General features: G+C 47.0%; 1 protein-coding gene across 1 annotated transcript; it reads right to left on the reverse strand.

Annotated features, from left to right (window-relative positions):
* Positions 1-437: 437 nt before the first annotated feature.
* KCTD19 (potassium channel tetramerization domain containing 19) lies at positions 438-22,269 on the reverse strand (the record flags this gene model as incomplete). The annotated part of the gene is made up of 16 exons (XM_081119065.1): positions 438-551; positions 1,443-1,544; positions 1,866-2,020; positions 2,179-2,370; positions 3,095-3,722; positions 4,115-4,229; positions 4,508-4,591; positions 4,769-4,911; positions 5,346-5,449; positions 6,755-6,915; positions 8,343-8,553; positions 10,617-10,748; positions 11,968-12,159; positions 13,146-13,296; positions 20,444-20,740; positions 22,246-22,269. 16 exons carry the CDS (start codon positions 22,267-22,269, stop codon positions 438-440), a joined length of 2,805 nt encoding a protein of 934 aa, XP_080975191.1.
* Positions 22,270-22,685: the final 416 nt, after the last annotated feature.

Here is a 22,685-nt window from a genome sequence, read left to right on the forward strand (position 1 = left end):
GGCACCAAGTGGCTCCGGGCAGTGACTAGGCTGCCCCACTCACTCCTCAGGAGGAACACAAGCAAGTTCCCAGCAGCTGCTTCCCAACCCTTGGTCTCAAAGCCAAGCTCCTCAAACTGAGGGGCAAGCCCACCCCTAATGGGCCCTTACTCTTGCCTGCCCTAGCTCCCCAGGCCATCAACTCCTTACCTGGGTCAGTTTGGTTATACTGATTCAGTGCCTTTTGAATAGCTTTCAGTTAGATTTGTTGTCCAAAATTATTTCACTGGTTGTTAGGTTTTGGCGTCTCAGAGAGGGAGTCTAGGCCTTTGACTTGTTATTTACTCTTTTATTTGTTTACAATAAAAAATAGACTGATACATGCATTCTGGGGGACATCCTTGGTTCAAATGAGTCTTAAAAGCTCGGGATATGTGGGGGCAGCGTCTCTGGGCACCCTAGCCCTCTTGTAAGTACTTGCCCAGGATAGAGTAAGAGACAGACAGAGACAGGCCCCTCTGGATGAGCAGGTTCACACAGCAGCCATATTTCCTGGCGAAAGGCAGTGTGAGCTGGAAAGAAAGGTCAGTCTTATCCCTGATTTCCTGGCCAGTTGCCTACTCTAGCTCTGTGTGGGCAGGGTCCTCCCAGTTGGGCAGGGGCGGGACAGGGTAAGGACAGTTGTTGGGAAACTTTGATGCTCTTGGACTCAGTTCTACACAAGGACATCTCACAGGGCTGTGGCTAAAAATGGCTACCAGGGAACTGAGCAGAATGACCAAAGGGTCAAAAATGTATGTTTCCTGCCACTGTTTTTCCACTTTCTAGCCATAGATGCTGATTTCACCTTTCCAATCAGGCCAGAGACCTAATAATTTAGCACTAGTGGTAAAGATGTTATAGTAATGTATTTGATTACAGAAATAGTAGGTTAATGAGAAATTAGCTAAATCTTTTTACACCTACAATGTTAAATATAAACCTAAAATGATTTTAAGGTCTCAAAAAACAAAACCCCAGGCCATTCCTTTGCCCTTACTGAACATTTTCTTTATAAAAATGCTTTACAGCAGCTCAGCTGTGAAAGGAATATACAAAAGTGGTGACATCGTGGTGAAGTTGGTACCACCTGTTGAAAAGGTGTCACTCCCAATAGTTTTTCTGATTTCAGCATCCCCAAACCTTGGGCTTATATCATGTGCTTCCCTAAGAGTGGGCAATGTTGTTAGAGATGAAGGCAAAATTAGTATCACTGGAGGAAAATGACAAAAACAAGTAGCCTGAATACTGCTTTTCGACCTCTCTGGACTGATTAATTTCAGCCATCTTCCCTCCCCACCCCACCCCCGGACCCAGGGACCTGAGGTCTAGCTGCCTGCCTGGCCTTGTGTGAAGCAAGACACAGTGCCCATCTGAGGCATCTGCAGGGCGACCATTCCCAGTGGGGTGCAGGTGCCTCTCACCTCCACCCAGCTGTGCAGGCGTTCCTGGGTATGCCGGTCATTCTTAAAGCCGGTGATGGCCAGCAAATCCACCACAAACTGCTTGGGGCTGATGTGCAGGGTCTGCCAGGAGAGCCCACTGTCAGGCAGAGCCAGGGACAGCTGCCTGACACACATTTGCTCTCAGCCCCTCAGAGTGGGATGCAGAGCAGGGGCTTCCCAGGGCCTGCAGTAGCTGCAGGGATCGGGGCACTGTCACTCCACACTGCCTCAGCCAAGGCTCGACCCAGATGACTCTGCCCTGTCTTCCTGTCCCTGCTCTTCTTGCCACCCTCCTACCCTGACCTATTCCACCTCCCTAACCCCCAACCCCTGCCTTACACCACTTATTGTGGGCCAAGGGGACAGGTAGAGAAGGAACAGGGTTCGGGGCCTATCACATACCCATAGCCGGTTGGCCAGGGAGACCACCTTGGCTGTGATGGCTTTGGGGTCCTTTTGTCTGATGGAATCCAGGATGATGTCAGTCAGGAAGCGGTGACATTTCTGTGCATAAAACATCTCTTCCCAGGACAGAGAGAAACTCAGGAAAGTCACATCTATGGAGGAGACAGTGAATGTGGCCCCATCTGCCCACAGCTAGGACCTTAGAGGCAGCCTGTAGTAAGGGCTCCTGAGGGAGATGTCTCCCTGAAGGACCCTGAATGAGGCTCAGGCATCCCCACAAGGAAGTGCAGGCCTGGCTTCAGATCCTCACCTCGGGGCAGGGGACTGGCTGAGGGCAATGTGTGCCTCAGGATGTCCATGTGTGTGGTGTAGATGATGCTGTCCTCAAAGAACATGCAGGAGCCATCATTGCCCACCACGGGGGGGTGGCTCACTTTAAGGATGACCCCCGCGTTGTCTAGGTCACTGGCCTCAGGCAGAGGCTGCTCAGGGTCAAGGCTTCCTGTAAAAACAATGTGGGGAGAGGGTTCTTAAGCTATCTCAGAGCTCAAGCAGAGAGCAGACCTTTAGTGACAGACCACTAGTCAGTCTCCCCAGCCTTCCAGCAGCTGCTGCCTCCCCCATCCTGTCTAGCCTGCTTCATCTAGAATGACCTGACCACTCGTACACTGCCTCCTGCTGCTGCATTGTCCCTGCTTCCGGAGCAAGCTTTCTGAATGCACACCCGGCTGCTTGCTCCCTTCTTTGTTTGTTTGTTTTGCTTCCTTGTTTAAAATGCGGCAGTGGCTGCCCACTCCCCTTATTATCAGAACAAAATGCCAAGCCCTGAACTTGGGCCACAAGATCTGTTCTCCCATCACTTCCCATGAAGCCTGGCCTCCAGCTAGACCGATGACCTGTTTCTACAAGCACCAAGGCTTCTCCTTCCTTCCTTCCTCTGCTGAGCTAGCTGCTCCTTCCTTCTGCTACCAATTCTCCAGCCCCCAGCCTCCTCTGTGCTCCATTACTTCATAGGCACTCCCTTCCCATATGCTTTATGTGGTTTCTCAACCCCTCAAGTCATGCCATTGTGTTGGTCATATAGCTGTATCTGCTGTTTGGCAGAGATGGCACTTGTGAGTGCAGGATCCTAGTCCCCTTTTGCCACTAACTCTGTGGTCTTGGTCAAGGTTTTTGCTTTTCCTGTTGTAAATGAGACTTGGGTCAAGGATGGGGACAGAACTCACCTCTCTCCTTTGACTTCTGCTTGCCCCAGTCCTTCAGGGTTACAGCTCTTTTCGTGGGGAAGTATGGCTTAAACGTTGGCTCTGGCCCTTTGTCTTTGGCTCCAGTTCCAGCCCCTGCCTGCAGACCTGGGTCCTTCTCTGAGGCTGTGGAGTGGCTTTTCCAGGAAGTTGAGGTGCTGGGCTGGGAAGCAGCCTCACTTCCTGAGGGGACCTGCAAGGCGGCCTCCTCCAAAGAGCTGCCCCGGGGAGCTGGTAGTGGCTGGAATTCCCATTGTTTGCAGTTGACCATGTCCCATTCCCTCACCAAGGAGATGAGTTTTTGCATGGGCGTGACAGGAGGATCTTTGGTTTCACATTTCTGTGTGAGGTTGACTGTGGTGGACTTCTTCTTGGGGGGACTTTGGGGACAGGACCCCCAGTGTCTGGGGTTGGCACATAAGCTGGAACAGTGGGAGTATGTGCTGGGATTGCCTGCCCGCTTGGCACCTCGGCACAGGGACATCTGGATGGTCCGGGAGTACTGCTCTGCCTCCTCCATTTGGCTGGACCTCGCCAGGGTCCCCTTGGCCTTGTTCCATGGAGTCCTGTCACTGCAGTCCTGGAAGTCCACGGGCATGCAGGCTGTGGTCTGGGGAGGGAGGGCACAGCAGCTCTGGGCATGTTGTGCTTCCACATTGGAGCCTGCCCTGATCTAATAAGCTGGGCCTCCAAGACTTCACTTGCTCACCCAGAATGGTCCTATCCCCTACACGGTCAGCCATTTGAGCTTTGCTCAGTCTGAGTAGGGGTGGTGTCAGCTCAGGGGCCTGTCATACTCCAAAGGGACATATTATCAGCATCCCAGGCCACAGCAGGCAACGCTTCCCTGTGCCTCCTCCCAGGTTCAGAGGCTGGTTGACTGTGCTAGGAGTCCATGCAGGCCCTGCCCCACTCTGCTCTGCTCCCCAATAGCAAAGCCTGACCTGAGCTTTGTGAGAGTGTCCTTTGAGTAACACCAAACAAAAGAAGGCTGGGCCTTACCTCTTTGGTGTCTCTACTGAACTCCATCAGTGACTCTGGCCCTTCTGTCACCACATGCAGCCTCCTGATGGGAAAAGCTTCTTCATTGTCAGATTCCTTCTCCTGGGTCCATGACCTGCAGACTCCAAGGAGGATTGCTTAGTGAGCAGAAGCTTCTGCTAGCCCATGGCCCAGCCAGCCAGGCTGACTGAGAGTGAGCTCCGGACAGTGGGGGAAAAGGGGCTTCTAAAGGGTTTTGCTTAGGTCACTACCCAATCCTAGGCCTGCCCCACCCCCCTAACTCCAAGGAAAACAGGTCCTACTAGGTGGGAGGTGGGACTTAAAACAGGATTCCCAAGAGGAATTCAAAGCAACAAACTCCAGAACATGGGGTCTGGAGCCAAGTTCCCTTACTTGTATGCCTCACACTGGACAAGGGCTTCTGAGAGGGATGGGATGTGATATTCCTCCACCTCCTGGCAGAAGAGGGGCCATTCCCTGCAAATGACAAGGAGATGTCAGACTGGGCAGTTGGTGGGAGTGTGGGTAGGGGCAACAGGTCTCCAGAGCTGCTGCCTTCCACAGCAGTTCATGTGTTGGAAATACCATAACCTCCTCCTTGAAGGCTGCAAACTCATTCCCTTGTTACAGAGGGATACAATTTCCTTCACTTACTTAAATTCAGATGGTAAAAACAGTTTTCCAAGTCTCAGGAAGTTGAGAACGTGTCGGAACATTTGGCCATCTCCGTGGATCAGCAGGGTCTGTCCATATGTGATCCAGTACGCTCTCTGCTGGTTGGACAGCAGTTCTGGATACTGCAAGGGATGGGACATCAGGCTCTATTAAATAGTCTGTTAGTTAAAGGGCTAGGTCTTTAGTAAGGGGAAGATCAGTCTTCTCTCGCTTCATTTTCCCGACCATTCTAGAGCAGAGCTTTGAGATTTGTTGGCCACAGAGAGCCATATCAGGGAGCAGAGCATCTAGGGAGAAGCAAACCATCCCTGCTTCAGGTTTTGTTGGTCCCTAGACGACCCACTCAAGGCATTTGGAACCCTACCCTACCTCCTGCTCAGTCCAGGCCCCTCAGACTGGCCTCCTCCCTACCCACACTCCTGAGGCCCTTCCCACCCTGCTGTTCTTATGGCCGGAGATGGTCCTTGTTCTAAGCAGGTGCCGGAGGCTGAGTGAGGGGCAGGTGACAGGTTCCAAAGCAGCTCAAAGAGAGGGGGGCAGCCAGGGCCGGCAGTACCTTCAGCAGGGTCTGCAGGGTGGTTGCATACCAGTGGCTTCCAACATAAACCTTGATGATCTGTTGGGGGGAATACACAGTAATTTCTGCCATCCACTCCTCATCTAAGGAAACCAATGAGAGGGAACACATCACTTGGGCCAGAAGAGAAATTTCGGTCAACAGCGTATTGCATGTTAAGACTCAATATCTTTGTCAGTCATACTGTGTTGCCTACTCTGAGAAGCAGCAGAAATCCCTGACACCAACCTTCTCTCCCGCTCAGGGCTTTCCTGCTGCTCACCCTTTGGTTTCCTGGTGGTGAGGTGGGTTTGGAATGGTAGCTTGGAGGGTCAGCTGGTGACTCGGGGGGTGTGGAGGTTAAGCCCTTTGGAATCCCAACCCCAAGGGCACTTCTGCTCTTCCCCTGACCTGCTCTCTCAAGAAAGTTGAACTGAGGTTCTTGTCTACATACATTGCCACCTGCCTCTGGTTTCTGGCTGGGTGTGTCCTGGGTAGGAAACTTTTCATGTGGTTACTTAGACTGAGCTAGGAGTCCCTCATTATGTTTGTGCTTATGGCCTGGTGAGTGTCATAGGGCCAGCTCTCATCAAGTCACCATCACTTCTATAGAGAACATGTCTGTACACGTTCTCTATACATGTCTGGAGAACGGGGCTTTCTTCTGGGGCTTACTAGACTTAGGCTTTGTTGTGATGTTTGGGAGCCAGTTTCTAATGAGCTTTGTACAATGAGTGGAGGGTATATAACTAGGTTATAACTAGATAAAGGGTAAGAGTTCTATAATTAGATTGTGAGCTCTGTGAAGGTAAGGACTGGGTTTGTTTTGCTCACTTCTGTACACCTAGTGTCTCCTTTTGTCCTGGTATATGGTAGGTGCTCAATAAATGTTGTGTGTTGCCAAATGACAGTAATACATCGTAAACCTGACCTGGAAAACTTTTTGTTAATAGGAGTCTATAGGCAAATGGTGAAAACAGTACTGTCTTTGGACTCAGATTTCAACTCCAGCTCAATCATGATCTAACTATATAGTTTGAGCAAGTTACTCCCCTGGCCTCTGCTTCATCTGTTAAATAGACTCAGGGACTGTTTCTCCCTGGATGGCAGTGAGGACCAGGTGAGCACAGCATGTCAGCACCCAGGGTTGGAGCAGGCATGCCTCAGGGACTGTGCAGCCCCACACTGGGTCAGCCTGTACTGCCCACTCTACTGCTCGAGGCTACTTGTCAGAGGGGTCACTTAACATGAAAGTTTCCCTTTAGGCAAACTCCACAAATGTTGGTCTGTCTGGCTTTCCTTTCCTCCTGCATGTACAGCGTCTGGCCCTGGTCAGCCTTATCTTTCCCCTCTGATCCTCCAGACCCTCCCTTGATGCTAAATTCAAAACAAGAAGCTTCTTCATTTACTGAGCACATCCATGGGTGCTAGAGTCCTCGGCTCCAGATGAGTCTTCAGAGCCACTTTCATTGGCTCATAGGTGATGTCCCTCTTGTCCAGGAAGGCACAGAGTTCATATACCTCAGAAATGGTTTCGGTGAGGGGCAGCCGGCAAGTCCCCAGCCAGTTCCTGCCCAGAGGAAAGGCCTGTCACAGAGAGCCTCAGGGGTACACCCCAAGGGAGTCCAGCCTGTCTACTCTGTCTAGAATGTCTTGCCCCAGCACTGGCCAGAAACCTGTTACCACTAACATCATTTCCTTGACTTAACGGATAATCTGGTGGTATCTTGTAGGACAGGAAGCTTGAACCCACAGGCTTACCCTTTTGGAGTTGAACTTGACCTATTTCAGCAAAGCCCTCTAAATTGACCAATTGCAAGCCTCCAGCATTGTCTCAGGTTGAAAAGCCAGGCCAGGGCCTGGCCACATCTTTCCTGCCCCATGAGTATCTGCCCAAGACATCTCAGTCACTGTGTGGCAACCTGCCATGATCTTGGTAGATAGCTAATACCCTGCGTCCCCAAAAAAGTCTGAACATCAACCCTCTGCTTCCAAAGGTGCTTGTCTTTGCCTTCTGTGACATTAGGGGTGAGCCACAAAGGCCCAAAACAACAATATTGGGGTAAGACAGCATTAAGGGTTGGCTGACCCTCTCCCCAGGGACTCAGAAAACCCTAGTTCTATCTTTAGTTTTGGTCTCAATGCATTTTGGGAACCTAAAAGTTGTTCTTCCCTGGCCAGTGTGGTTCAGTGTCTAGGGCATCATCGTGAGCACTGAAGGGTCATGGGTTTTATTCTCGATCAAGGGCTTGTACTTGGGTTGCAGGTTTGATCCCTGGTCCAGTCGCATATGGGAGGCAACCAATCGATGTTTCTTTCTCACATCAATGTCTCTCTCTCCCTTCCTCTCTCTAAAAATCAATAAAACATATCCTCAGGCGAGGATTAAAAAAAAGAAAAAAAATTCCACTCCGAACCTCAGCTCCCCTTCTATAAAACAGGATTGGATGCCCCTAAACTAATGGGGACATTCTGAGCTCATCCCTCAAGGCAGAGGCCAGGCATCACCTCCTCTAGGACATTCTGAGCTCATTTCTCAAGGCAAAGGCCAGGTATCACCTCCTCTGTGAAGCCTGCCTTGCGTTACTTCTGGAGGACTCATCCCTAGCTCTGACCTCTCTGTGCATTCAGTGAACCTCTGAAGGGCTGTGAGGAGGACCTTGGTAGGAGGTTCTGCATGGTGGGTGGTTAATACTTAGCATCCTGAGGGTTGTAACTTCGGCTTGGTCATCTCAGACCTAGCACAGGGCTAGAACCAGAGCAATGGTTTGCAGAGAACAGGGATATGGACCAGTTTGGAGCCTTTAAACCTTGGGAACCCTTGCACCTTGGCACCAGCCCTCTCCTCTGAGGCCGGGGTTCAGTGGTGGTGGTGGGAGTAGCTAAAATGATGGGTCTGCCTCTAAGGACAGTACTCCCCTCTGGCTGGCAGGTTGGTTCCTAGAGAAAGGCAGAGCCCACCCCGAGTGGGACCGAACTGTTCTCTGAGGGCCTTACTTGACGTGCTGGAAAAGAACTCCATTCCCTGTGATGTACAGCCTGCTTCCGTCCAGCGTGCTCTCAATGCGGAGCTGTCCCAGCGCGGAGTCCGGGTACTTGACCAGCACACCCAGGGCCATCATGTACAGCGGCTTCACGGACTCCAGGCCCCCTGCGCGGCCCCCCTTCCCCGGGCTCGGGGGAGGGCAGGAGGTACGGGAACAGCCACCTGTGCCGGGAGAAAGGGGTGACTTCTAGACCCCTCGCAGTCACACCTATATTGGAACCTTTGGATCTCCTTCCTATTGCTGCCTAAGTCAGTACTGAAGAGACTTAGCAGGAGCTTATTACCTTGCAAAGCCCAAATCTGGATCTTCTCAAAATCACTATAATTTTTCATATTCTGTGTTGGGTTTAGAGGTCAAAACTATTAGTTGGGAATGGGGTGGGGAGAAGAGAAAAATCTGCTCTCTCCCTAACAGTTGGAGTTCAGGATGTTCAGTGCAGCAGCCATCTGGCCCAGCCTCTGCAGGAACCTCCCTTAGTTCCAGGCTCTGCCCTAACCACCCATGGGTAAGATTGGCAGTGATAGCACAGAACCTGAAGTGTGCGACGGCTTCTGCATTCACAGTGTCTGTCACTCCTGGGCAGCATTTTCCCCAACAGTACACTAGGCGGTGTTACTTTCAGGTGGGGAATTTGGGTTGCTGGCTTCTGGGCAGGACCTTGTTCTACAGCAGAGGGCACAATGCACAGTCTACAGTGGCAACAGTGGGCTGCTGGGCAAGCTGCTGGGTGATTTTCACGGACCATCTCCAATCCCTAGAGCAACCCTAAGAGAGGGTAGTGCTATCTCACATCACAGATGAGGAAACTGTGCTGAGAGATTAATTAAGCACCTTGTCCAAAACTGCAAAGCAAGGCAGGGGCAGAGCTGGGATTTGAGGGTAGCTCTGTCTCCGGGGCTCCTGGTGCTTTATAAAAGGCAAAAGCACACTGTGTTGGGGGACTGCTGCTCGGCTAATGAGCCTATCTACAAATCCGCTGCCTTCCATCTTCATATAGCTCTTGTGGAGGAGGCACCGCTCCACCCATCTCTCAGTGACCCCTGTTTCTCTGAGGAACAGAAGCCCTTGGGGGAGGGGTTTGAAGCCACACCCTTAAAGTGGATTGTAGAGCCTGGGACAGGCTCCTTAGACCTGCTGCAGGATGCCATTGCCCCCAAATAGGATAGGGCTCCATTTGCCAGGGAGGAGGCTGGGCGAGCTGGGCCTGAAGGCAGGGAAAGGCCTATTCCCCTGGGATAAATATCTGGTGGTGTGCAGACATGCTATACATCCTCCGTTCCATACATTCTCAGAATGCCTGCTGAGGCCACACTGAAGCAGCTAGCTCCCGAAACAAGCACTGAAGCTTCAGTGGATGTGCAGGAACTGCAAAATGAGATGATGAAAAAGCAAATAAGAAATGTGAGGAACCTGGCCGGTGCCGCTCAGTGGTTGAACTAGGAGATTACCACTCGATTCCTGATCAGGGCACATGCCCAGATTTCGGGCTCGATCCCCAGAAGGGGGCGTGCAGGAGGCTGCTGATCAATGACTCTCATTGTTGATGTTTCTCTCTCTCTCTCCCTCTCCCTTCCTCTCTGAAATCAATACTTTTTTTTTTTAAAGTGAGGGGAGGAGCAAACTGAAATGAGGTAGGGCTGGGAGCATGAAGGCCTGGATTGGACCAGGGTCAAGAAGTGTCAGGAGCAGGCAGAAACAGACACAGCAGCCAGGGATTTTGAAATAGGGGACAAGGGAATTTGGAGGGGGGTGGGAACACTGAAGCACTAGTAGGGAATTTGCTCAAGCATTTCCCACGCCCCCCAGCTGTGGCTGGAAGACAAAAGACGAGAGTAGCAGGTGGGTGCTGTAAATTCCCAGTGGCTCCCACTTCCACAAGCAGGGCAGCCCTGCCCTGCCCTTGGGAAGACTGCCATCAGGCCCAGACTCCCTCCCTAGGACATTCTGGCCTGGTTTCCCCACTTAGGCTGAACTGGGCTATCTGCAGCCCCTGTTGGCTGTAAGCCACCCACCCTCAGTGGGGAGGCTGGACAGAGGCCACACAGGGCTTCAGACTGAAATTCCTCTTCTTGGATTCTAAGACAGCCCAAACACCTGCTTCTCTCACTACCACCCAAAGCTCAAAGTAGTTGTGGGAGGGGAGGTGTTTGTTTTTGGCTTTTCTAGCCCAAGCTTGACAGCCCCACAATGTCAAGGGTAGGGCAAGTTTCCCCTGGTGACGTACCCATGTTCATCCGGTACAACCTCACAGCTTCAGTAAGCTCAGGGATTTCTAGAATTTCCACTTCTGCTTCCAACACATCAATATTGGAGAAATTATCTGGTAATAAAATCTTCCTTGAGCGAAGAAAATTCACTTGTAAAGCAAAGGAAAACAAAATAAGTTAATGAGGTTATTTCTCATTTAACTGAAGGTCCAGGTTTTGACAGGTTTTTGGTGCTGCAGCTTATCCTAGGCTCTCCTTGTTCTGAAACAATTTCCAAACATACCTGGTTATATTGGCTTTGAGCCTGTGGTTTTCAAGGTATTTGAGTCCCTGGGTGTGGTCTCTCGTGGCCTGGCCTGAGGCCCCAAGCCAGGACCTCCTGGTGAGCACACTGGCCCTGAGACTTACCCTGTGAGTCTTGACCCAAGAGCAGGTCATTCTAAAAGAGGGAGGCGTCTTGCTGCTTAGAGGGGGAGGACCCAGCTAAGCCTGGGCTTGCAGGTGGCACTTGTAGTTTGTCCCTGTCTGGACTGCAGTGGAGAAGGCAGAGATGGAGCCCACACTAATGTCCTATGTGGATCAACTTGGAGATTCAGGAGCACACCACAACAACTTTCCAGGTGACTATGAAGATGAATGGCTGGGGTTCCAGGCATTTGGTCCCCTAGTACGACCTGGGTGTTTCCTGCCCTATTCATCTAGGCAGCAGCAGCATCTTAGAATCAAAGAGGTCATTCAGTTCACACCCCCACCAGAGCTTGTCCTGGGACAGTGTGGGGAGGGAGGCTCTCTTCTGTCCAGGGTTGAAGAATCTCATCCTTCCTCAGGCCACTAACACAAGTGGACAATTCTATAAAGATTCTGGGGAAACTTTCACCATCCACCTTCCTTCCCTTTTATTCCGAGTTTAGGGGAAGGGAGAGCAGGTAGGGACCATCCTTTGAAACACCCCTATTTCCTCATTTTATGGTGGGAAGAACTGAGGCCTGGAGCCCACTTGGATACATAAGGGCAGAAGAGTAGCTGACCTTGGAGTGCAGCTCAGGGCCTTGCCCTTCACACCAACTCTTGTGGTCCCGGACACTGCTACAGGTAGTTTCCAGTGGCCCCTTGCACCCAGGCCATCCCCAAATGAACAAGGAACAAAAGAACCCTGAGGTTAGCGGGAGTCTAAAACTGGGATTCTGCTTGCCTCCGGGAAGGCTCTGCATGCCCCCCCTCCATCTTTGCCCAGGGAAGCTCCTGAGGCCCTAAGCACCAAGCTGGGTGTCCACAGAGTGTGGGCTGGGAGGGGCGGATGGGCCCTATCAGTCCGCCTCCCTCCTCTCACCTCCACACCCCACAATCCCCCCCGGATAGAGCAATCACCAATGAACCGGAACTCGCTGCACTCGCACTCGATCAAGGCCACAGTCTCAGCCAGCCACAGCAGGTTGTCTTCAGTCACCAGGCTTGGATACTTGGCCACTAGGTCTAGGGGTAGGAAGCAGTAGTGCACTTCTTCTTCTGTGTCTAACAGTGGTGTGTCCATGAGCCCCAAAGGTGCCTTATCATGCAGGCCTGGAGGAGAATGTGGAGAGGGGTGTCACCACCTCCGAGAGGCCAGGGCTCTCAGAGGCCACCAGGGCTCTCACTGATCCAGGGGCTCCAGAGGAAGCTGGAAAGATTCACCCTGGAGATGGTCCCTGCCCTGTGCCTCCTTCCTTTAATTTAGATGTAACCCTAAGGTTTGGTAGGAGTGTTGTGGGGAGCAGGGCATGGAAATCTATTTTTTCTATAGTGAAGGACAGTGGGACATGTTATAAAATTTTGGCTTATGTATCCAAAGTCATTAAATTCACATTGGTTTTCTCTTTGTTCTTTCTAATTGATCAAACCAACCATTGTGGCTTACAGGTAAAATAGATCTTTTTGACTCTCCTGGAAGCCCAAAACCCACCCATAATCATGAATCGTCGTTTGGTGTCTCAGACAGGCTAATCTATACTGCAAGGCACACATCAGATAGTGATCATTTGGGGACATTCCTGGTGTGGTGGTTAGAGTGACTTGAAAAGACGGTGGACTTCCTGGGCTACGAGGAAGCATGGAATTCAGCCCAGTGAAACCAACATGCAGGAGAATGAATGTAGAGCAGGATGTCTGATGCCAGTGGGTGAGCGGCCAGGGAGAGGGCATGTGGCAGGGAACAAGATCAAAGGAGCCCAGCCCGGCGTGGCTCAGCAGTTGAGCATCGACCTAGGATCCAGGTGATTGGGGTTCGATTCCTGGTCAGGGCACATGCCCGGGTTGTGGGCTCGATCCCCAGTGGGGAGAGTGCAGGAGGCAGCTGATCAATGACTCATCACTGATGTTTCTATCTCTCTCTCTCCCTGTCCCTTCCTCTCTCTGAAATCAATAAAGACATATTAAAAAACACACACAGAGGAGATGACAGTAATGTGGAGAAATCATCCAGAACTAGTTCAGAAATCGGGATACTCTCCAGACAGAAGCCTCTTCTGCTAGGACGAAGAGAAGGGAAGCTGGTCAGCCTGTGGTTGTACCTGTGAAGGCTGGGCTTTTTATAGGAAATTCTGAGGGTTTGCTGATACACTTCCACGTTCGCCAGTAGTTCAGAGATGCTCTCTCAGCAACAGGTATGTCTGCAGGCCGCACGCGCAGATGGTGTTTCCCTTCCTTCAGATTATCTAGAGTCTGTTGGAGAAAGAGGATTACTGCTTTGAAAATTCTAAACCAAGTAACTATCTGCCAATTCTACGGTAAAATACCAGGAAAAATAGTATGTGGCTTACTTTGGGAAAATGTTTTGAAATAGAGGCAATCACACAAAAATGTAAAAATTTAGGAAAAAGATGATATGCTAATATTCAAAATATCGATGATGATTTATCTTTTGATTTTTGAAACAATTTTTTGGATTATAATTTGTGTGGATTAATAGAAATTTATCTTACACAATCTTAAGGGTAATTGATATTTAACCATTAAAAACTTGAGATTTCGCCCTGGCCAGCGTACCTCAGTGGTTAGAGCATCAGCCAAAGGATCATGGGTTCAATCCCCACCCAGTCAAGGGCATGTACCTGGGTTGCAGGTTTGTTCCCAGCCTTGGTCAGGGTGCATGCAGGAGGCTCTCCCACATCAATGTTTTTCTCTCTCTCTCCCTTCCACTCTCTCTGAAAAGCAATGGAAAAATATCCTCAGGTGAGGATTAATAAAAAAAGAAATAAAAACAAAACCTTGAAATTTTCAGTTATCGTTTCCCCTAAAAAGCCCTTTTGACCTGTTTTAATTGTTTTGCTCTGCTTGTTGTTTGTGCTCATCCTAACCATGGAACCTGGTTTAAATAGGGAAGTGGAAGTTGCACAGGGTACGTTTTCCAAAGCGCTTTTGCTGATTCACTCATTTACCCTAACACAGTTCTGGGAGATAGGTGTGGTGTTTGCATTCCCATTTTGCTGATGAGGCAGTTATGGTCATAGGATTTATGACCTGCCCAAGCAGTCTTCCAAGTCCAGAGCTTCTCTGATTCAAGGAGCAGGTGACCAGGGGTGGGCTGAGGCAGGAGTGGAGCCCCCCAGCTAGGTAGGGCTGAAGCCCAGGACAGAAGGTGGGCTGGATGTCTTCATGTTGCCTGTACTCAGGGACCCATTCTCCCTCTAAAGTCCTGCCCAGGGAACAAGTTATCATAACATCAAGCCCATTTTTTCTGTCCCTAGCTTTGAAGAAAATAAAATTTTCCTAAGACATTTTTTGATATAGCTGGAAAAGTCACCGAGTAAAGGCACCACATGGCCGATTTGTCTCTCTAAGAGCCTCATAATGGACAAACCACCTCAGATTCAGTATGAAACTAATGAAAGAACTTGCTTTTGATTCCTGTCTACCCAAGGGAAGCTCTTGGGAAGCTGCTCATGGGAATCCTGAGATTTGAGAAGAGCCCTCTGGTGGCCATGGCCATGCACCCACATAGGTTTGTAAAAGGCAGGGACGAGAGTGAGTCTTCCCCACTTGGGTGGCTGGTGGACTTGTGGAAGGACTGGAGTTTGAGTCTTGACTCTGTCCCTTAAGAGCTAACATTTATTGCCCAGGCGCTTTTGAATGGAATCCTCATAATGTCCCCCTGACGCACAAAGTAGGTTCTAGTATTATTAGTCCCATTTAGCAAATGGGAAACAAGGCCCAGGAAGAGAAAGAGTACTCAGAGCCCCAGGTAAAGAGATTCCAGGAATAGAACTCGAGACCCTAGAGCCCATGTTCTTAACCACTGCTCTTAACCACCTGCCTCCCACTTGTCACTTAACCTCTCCAAGCCTTAGGCAACTTAATATGCAAAGTGGAGATAGTAAAATCTGGGAGGTGGTGTTGTAGGAGTTAAAGGAAATAATGTAAATGTTAATTTCACTTCTCTTAGTGGTCAGAACCCAAGCTACCCTTCTACCCTCATCTCCCACCATTATTTCATCCGCACCCCATCATCAGTGACACTAAACTCCACAAAACTCCAAGGGGAAGAGGGAAGGAAGGAAGGAAGGAAGGAAGGAAGGAAGGAAGGAAGGAAGGAAGGAAGGAAGGAAGGGAGGGAGGGAGGGAGGGAGGGAGGGAGGGAGGGAGGGAGGGAGGGAGGGAGGGCACTTCAGAGAGCTAGGCTTCCAGCTGTCCTTTGCCTTTGCTGACTGAAGTTGACAGAGTGTGTGGTTGGTCTTCTACAGATTTCAATTCCACTTCTATCTGCCTATATTACTTCTAGGATTTTTATTCTTCATATGTTATTACCCAGAAAGTTATTAGGAGGAGGATTTCTTTAGGGAAATACAGATTTGAATTCAGATGGCTAATTGCTAGCACAAGGATAATTAATGTTTTTGGCCCAGAGAGTAGTAAAAAATCAGTCAGAAGCAACATAAGGCTGACGGCACAGGGGCGAGTGTGTGTGTGTGTGTGTGTGTGTGTGTGTGTTTGCCAAAAGATGGCTGACAAATGCACTGCTGGCAGAGCCTTGGGACTTAATGGAGGTTTTCCAAAGCAGCAGCAGAGCTCAGAGATGCCTTATGCTCTGATGTGAGCTGTTGGAAGGAAAGTGATGGTGAAGGAGTTTGGGGAAGCTTGAAAATCTCCAACTGACAAGGGGAGCCAGCACCACCCTGAAGCTCAGGGGAAGCAGGGCTGGGAGCACGCAAGGCTGTGCAGAACAGCCCATCAGCATCTCAGCGCTGCCTCTGCAGAAGCAGAGTCAGCCTCACAGGTCATCTTAGGTACATCATTCAATGTGCTCTCAGCAGATGTTTATTAACACCTGTTATAGGCTGAGTACAGGGAAAGGTGCTAGGAATGCAGGCATGAAAAGAGTACAGGCTAGTGAGAGAGAAAGACATATGAATACATGATTCCAACAGAGTTAGTACTGATATAAGAGAGGAACTGACTGTTATGAGAACAGAGACACAAAAACTCCGCCTGGAAATGTCAGGCTAGCCTTCCCATGGGCCACATTTAGGCTAAATCTTAAAGGGGGGAAATTGTAGGAAGAGGTAACAGCAAGTGTAAAGGTGTAAAGAGAAAACATTTGGGGTGTGAAGGGACGTGGCTTAACTTCAACACGTGTGTGTGTGTGTGTGTGTGTGTGTGTGTGCGCGTGCACATGCCCATGTATGCCTGTAGGTGTGTGTATGTGTTGGGATATGAGCCAGGACCAGCAGATGGGCCATCCTGTGAGGAGCCCTGATGCCATGTCAAGGCGTTCACACTTGAGTTGTCCACTTAGCCATACCCACAGATAAGCTACGCTGTTGGGATGAAGATCTGCTGTTTATGTAATAATCTTCCTTTCCAGATCACATGTAATCTGTCCACATTGTGAGTAATAGGAAATGTGAGACTGTCACTGGCTCCCTTGAGCACAAGGAATGCAGGTGTATCTGGGTGGTTTTCTGGTAGCAGAATGCTCACAGGTGGAACAATTGAAGTTTCCAAACTTAGGAGTCCCCAGAAGGCGGTGAAAGGAAAACACAAGTAGCGTGTACTGTCAACTTCCTACGCCCTCAGTGGACTTCAAGGGGGCAAGTAAAAGGGGATTGGCAGTCTGCCATGAACCTTGGGCCCTTGTGAGTGACCCTGAAGGGAAATTTCACACTCTGCAGTAGCAGCTGTGACTCCCAACCAGGCTGATAGCATGTGAGAGGCTCAGAGAGGTTTACATTTAGGCCTTTTCACTTTCTTGACTGTGTCCTTTGAAGCATAAAAGTTTTTGATTTAATGAAGTCCAATTTACCTATTTTTTCTTTGGTTCCTTGTGCTTTCAGTGTTGTATTGGACCATTGCTTAACTCAAGGTCCAATGATCTTTCTAAAACTTGAATGTGATCAGTTTACTTCTTTCTTCAAACATCTCCAAAAGCTACTTATAACATTTAGAATCAATTCTGTGTCTTCAATGTGGCCATAAGACTCTGCAAGATCTGGCCCCTGGCTTGATCTGGCCCCTGGCTTCTTCTGACCTCATCTTCTACTTCTGTTATCTCTCTACCTCTGATTACAATTAACAATGGCTTCTGAGTCTGCTTCCTCCAAGCCACATTAATCTCAAGACATTTGTGTTTGCTGTTCTTTATGCCTGGAAACTCTTTCCCCAGACATCTGCATGACTCATCCCTTTTTCATTCAGGTTTCTGCTCAAATGATGACTTGTCAGTGACACCTGCCCTGACCCCAGTAGCTTCCCTGGCCTCAGTCACTTGATATCTCCTTACCACATACTACACATCTGTACATTAAAAAACAAACAGATTAGATATGTTTTATTCTTTCAACTAAATTCCAGTACTACAAGGGTAGTGACTGATAAAATAAAAACTACTCACAACAAAGAAAATCATATAAACACATTCTGAAATACCAAGGAGTCCTAGAATACAGAAATGCACCCCTCCTTCACTATTCCACAGGAAGCATTGCTCTATTCTTCATGGCACTTACCTCTATCTGACATTGTATGGCTATATGGTTCATTCTTATATCTCTAGTGCTTCACCTGTGATTGCTGCTCAATTCACAATAATGTTACATTTAAAATCAAGACAGTAATAGCACCAAGTGTGTCCTCTGGAGGCCAAAGCTACAGATTGGGGGAAGACAGGGGTTGGAAGAGATAAGGGGTGCGGATGCGGGGGGATGAGGAGGAGTGGAGAGCAGAGCAGCGATGTAAGCCCAGGTGCCTGTCCTCTAGAAGCTTCCCCTCTCATTCTGCTTGTTGGCTCCTTCTGGCTCCTACATGGCTTTCCAACAAAGCCTATGATGCTACAGATAATCCTGAGTTGGATACTCCACCAGTTGAGTGTATAGGAATTTCAGTTAGTGGGAGGCGAGTTCCCATTTTTATGGCTACGGGCCAAATCTGAAGGACTCTACAGTGAAGAGCACTAACAGTTTAGGACAATTTAGTTATGTGCTGTCCAACATGGTAGCCATTAGCCACAGGAGGCTAATGTGATAGTCTGAGATATGCTATAAGTGTAAAATACACATCAGATTTTAAAGACAGTACAAAAGTAGAACTTAAAATATATCAGTTTTAATAGCTTGCTGACTGGTCATGAGTTTACTCGTGTTTTCATTCCCAAATGTTGTTGACCAGTCACAAGATAACTAGTGTCTGCACTTACATTAATATTTTGATTAATGTTGAAATGATAATATTTTAAATATATTGGGTTAAATAAAATACATTATTAAAATTAATGTCACCTGCTTTTTTATTTTTTTAAATGTGGCTACTAGAAAATTTTAAATTACATATGTGGCTCATATTATATTTTATTACATCATCCCCTTTTATTCTTAAAGCTCATAGGAATAATGTCTGGTACCCAGAATACTTTCAATAAATACTGGCTGAAGGCATTCAGCTGGGCTGCCTGAGAAGTCTTTAGACTAAGAATTGGCAAGCTCCATTTTCTCCAAGCAAAGTGTTTGTACATTTAGGCAAGAACCTGAGTATCTGAACAATGAGGAAAATGAAGGGAATGTGTGAAGCTGTTGATTTGCTTGAGATGGCTGTTCATTCTCCAGCTGTATTTACACTCTGCTTCAATGAATAAATACTACTTCAGTTATGCTAACCTAAATGTTTATTTTTTTGAAAACGCCCTTTCCAAAACATAAGCACTTGTTTTACGGTCTGTTTTAGAAAGGCCAATCCACGTGATTCTTCGAATGCTCTACCGCTCACAACTTCGAACTTTGGAGTTGGACCAACTCATTGACCTCTGAGTGGTTACCTCCCATTTAGAAGTTGTTTTCAGTTATATTTTATTTCAATTTGGGGAGTGAAAACAGCAAAGGAGTTGGATAAATGTTTGTATTATAGGCTTATGTTCTTTAAAATAGTTCTTTAGAAAATTGCCTTTATCTCTTTGATTTTCTGCAATGAATAAGTGACTCCTTCCTTTTTTCCCACAAAATGGTGCCTTGGTGTAGAGTCATCAGCAATTGTGACATGCCAGGCCATTTAAGTGATTTTGAAGCTACTTGTAAGTAATTCTAGTATTCCATTCTTGGGGTAGTTGAACAAAATTTTTAATTCAGGTGTGTAGCTTGAAAAAAAAAAAAAGACTACTACAACCATTTGCAGTGGAGTACATTTCCAAGTATATAATAACTTTTAAGGGAAAACACTGAATTATTTAGTAAGGAGTATCCATAAAAACATACATTATCAATGCTCTCATTCTTACATGACCCAAATATGCATGGTCTACCTCAGTTTTCTTCTAAGAGGTGTTGTTGGGGAGGCACACTTGGTAGTGCACTGAGCTGCAGTGTGGCTTGTTGGGTCAGTGATTGTGGAGATAAAGTAACACCTTGTCCAGACAGTGGGTTCAATGTGGAGCATGGCCAAGGGTACTTCCCAGTCATAATATTTAGTTCTTCCAGGATAAAAAAAGAAAAGGTCATTGTTCAAAAACTAAGAATAAACTACTTAAGATAAGCCACAGAAATGATTTCTGTAGTTTAGAGAAAATGTAAGAAAAAAGGCAACATTCTTTGGTGATACTTTAATGGTTATAAGTAAAGGCATTTAAAACTCTTACAATGGGAAAACAAGACGTTTGGGAAAACAGAGAAGTGAAGGCAAAGGAAAGATTCTATAGTTTGGAGGACTTTCTGCTTTACTGTAAGTGAATGTTGGGACTTAACAGGCACAATATGAAGTAATATTCTTTTTTTTTTTTTTTTTTGTCCTCACCTGAGGATATTTTTTCCATTGCTTTTCAGAGAGAGTGGAAGGGAGAGAGAGAGGGAGAGAGAAACATCAATGTGAGAGAGACACATTGACTGGTTGCCTCCCACACAAGCCCAACCTGGGGCCAGGGATCGAACCTGCAACTGGAATCGAACCCGGGACCCTTCAGTCCACAGGCCGATGCTTCAACCACTGAGCCAAACCGGCCTGAGCAAGAAGTAATATTCTTGATGAATCTTTTAGATTTTAAATCTCAGACACAGTGTGTATAACAAACCCTACAATTTCTAACATCTTCACCTTTTAAAATTCAATAACAAAAGCACGATAAGCTTAAAATAGGATTTCCAAGAGTCAGGGCACCCTCTCAGGAGGTGGTAAGTCCCATTATGGGTCCATGGTGGCTGCTGGTATAGATCAGGCAGAGTCAGGATGAAACCCTTTATTCAGAACATGCGTTCCCAGCATATTGTTTACTTAACTTACTCATCACACTTCCCCATTAAGAGGGTCATCTCAACGACCAATACACAACACGACATTTAGTGGTGTAAGGCCTATGCTTACTCATCACAGCTCCTAGAAGATAAGAGTATCTTACCTGCAGCAAAGGCATCAACTGCAAACCCAGTGCTTGCTCATAGAGCAAGTTCAGTTCTGCACAACTGGAGAAGGAGAGTTTGGAGGTATAGAGGTAATAGTGCACGTGCCTAAATGTGGAACCATCTCTGTCGATGAACAGCCTCTGGTTCTCCAAAGAGGTCAAAGCTGAAGCCTCTTTCCACAACAGGGAGTCTGGGAATTGAGCGAGTTTGCTTCTGGGAACTGAGAAATGCCAGCCCCCAACGTTGAAATGAAACAAATCCTCTGCTGACTCGTGAGGCATGCCAGTCTCCTCCTAAAGGGGAATGAAAAGAGAGCTATGCAAGAAAAAGAAATAAAAAGCATCCACATGGCACTGGGCCGGCGGTTGAGCATCAACCTATGATCCAGGAGATTGTGGTTCGATTCCTGGTCAGGGCACATGCCTGGGTCCTGGGCTCAATCCCCAGTGGCAGTTGATCAATGACTTTCATCATTGATGTTTCTCTCTCTCTCCCCCCCAAATCAATAAAGACATATTAAAAGGAAAGAAAGAAAGAGAGAGAGAGAGGGAGGGAGGGAGGGAGGGAGGGAGGGAGGGAGGGAGGGAGGGAGGGAGGGAGGGAGGAAGGAAGAAAGAAAGAAATCCCTGACTTTTAAGAAAACAAAACATCCACATTGGATAGGGAAAAGTAAAATTATCTCGATTTGCAGATGATGTGATTTTTCATATAGAAAAACCTAAAAATCACTAAGAAATTGTTAGAATGAGTTCAACAAGATTAATCAATATAAAAGATCAATTGTATTTTTAATCCAAAATATGAAATTAAGAAAACAATCCACAGTAGTATCAAGAAGAACACAATATTTAGGAATAAATTTAACAAAAGAAGTTGTAATACTTGTACTCTGAAACTTCAAAACATCATTGAAAGAAATTTGCAAAGACCCAAATAAATGTAAAAAAAAAAATCTCATGTTTATGGATCAGATGACTTAATATTTTAAGATAGGCGTATTCCCCAAATTGATCTACAGACTGAATACAATCCATGTGAAAATTCCAACTGTCTTTTTCTGCAAAAATTGGCAAGCCAATGTTAAAATTCATATGGAAATACAAGGGGCCCAGAATAGTCAAAACAATCTTGAAAAAGGGGAACATATTTGAGGACTCACACCTCCCACTGGCAAAGCTACAGTAATCAAGATGGTGTGCTACTGCTTCTGGTGTAAGGACAGACATATGAGTAAGTGGAACAGAAGTGAGAGTCCAGAAATAAACCCTCACATTTATGGTTAACTGAATTTTGAAAAGGGAGCCAAGATAATTTAATTCAAAGAATAGCCTTTAAAAAGAATAGTGCTGGTACAACTGGACATCCACATGCAAAAAAAAACACGAAGTTTTTTCAAATGGTCAAATGGATCATGAACCTAAATATAAGAGCTAAAAAATAAAACCCTTAGAAGAAAACAAAAATCTTAGATTTAGGCAATGCTTTCTTAAATAAGATACCAAAAGCAGAAGTGAAACAAACAAATAAAACTTCATCAAAATGAAAAACTTTTATGCTTCAAAGGACCATCAAGAAAATAAAAACACAACCCACAGAATGGAACAAAATATTTACAATCATATATATGATACAGAACTTGTATATACAAAACTCTTATAACTCAATAATAAAAAGACACGAATAACTAAATTTAAAAGTGGGTAAAGAATCTAAATAGACATTTCTCCAAAGAAGATACATAAATGGCCAGTATCATGTGTAAAGATATTTCACATCATTAGCCACCAGGGAAACTCACAATGAGATAGCACTTCACACCCATAGCATGACCTGAATCAAAACAATAGGTAATAACAAGTGCTGACAAAGACTGGAGAAACTGAAATGGTGCAGCTGCTCTGGAAAACAGTTGGGTGGTTCCTCAAAATGTTAAACATGGAGTTACTATATGGCCCAACAATTCCACTTCTAGGTATAAACTCAAGAGAAATGAAAACCTATGTCCTCACAAAAACTTGCAGACAAACGTTCATAGAAGCATGATTCACAATAGATAAAAAGTAGGAACAACCAAAATATCCATCAACTGATGAAGAATAAACAAAATGCAGTCAATAAGAAAGAGTGAAGTAATGATGTGTGCCACAACATGGGTGAAACCTTGGCATATTGTGTTAAGAAGACGGGCACAGAAGACCACAAATTACATGATTCCATCTATAAGTAATGCACAGAATA

The sequence above is a fragment of the Miniopterus schreibersii genome (assembly GCF_964146895.1).
Source record: "Miniopterus schreibersii genome assembly, chromosome: 18".
Classification (NCBI taxonomy): Eukaryota; Metazoa; Chordata; class Mammalia; order Chiroptera; family Miniopteridae; genus Miniopterus; species Miniopterus schreibersii.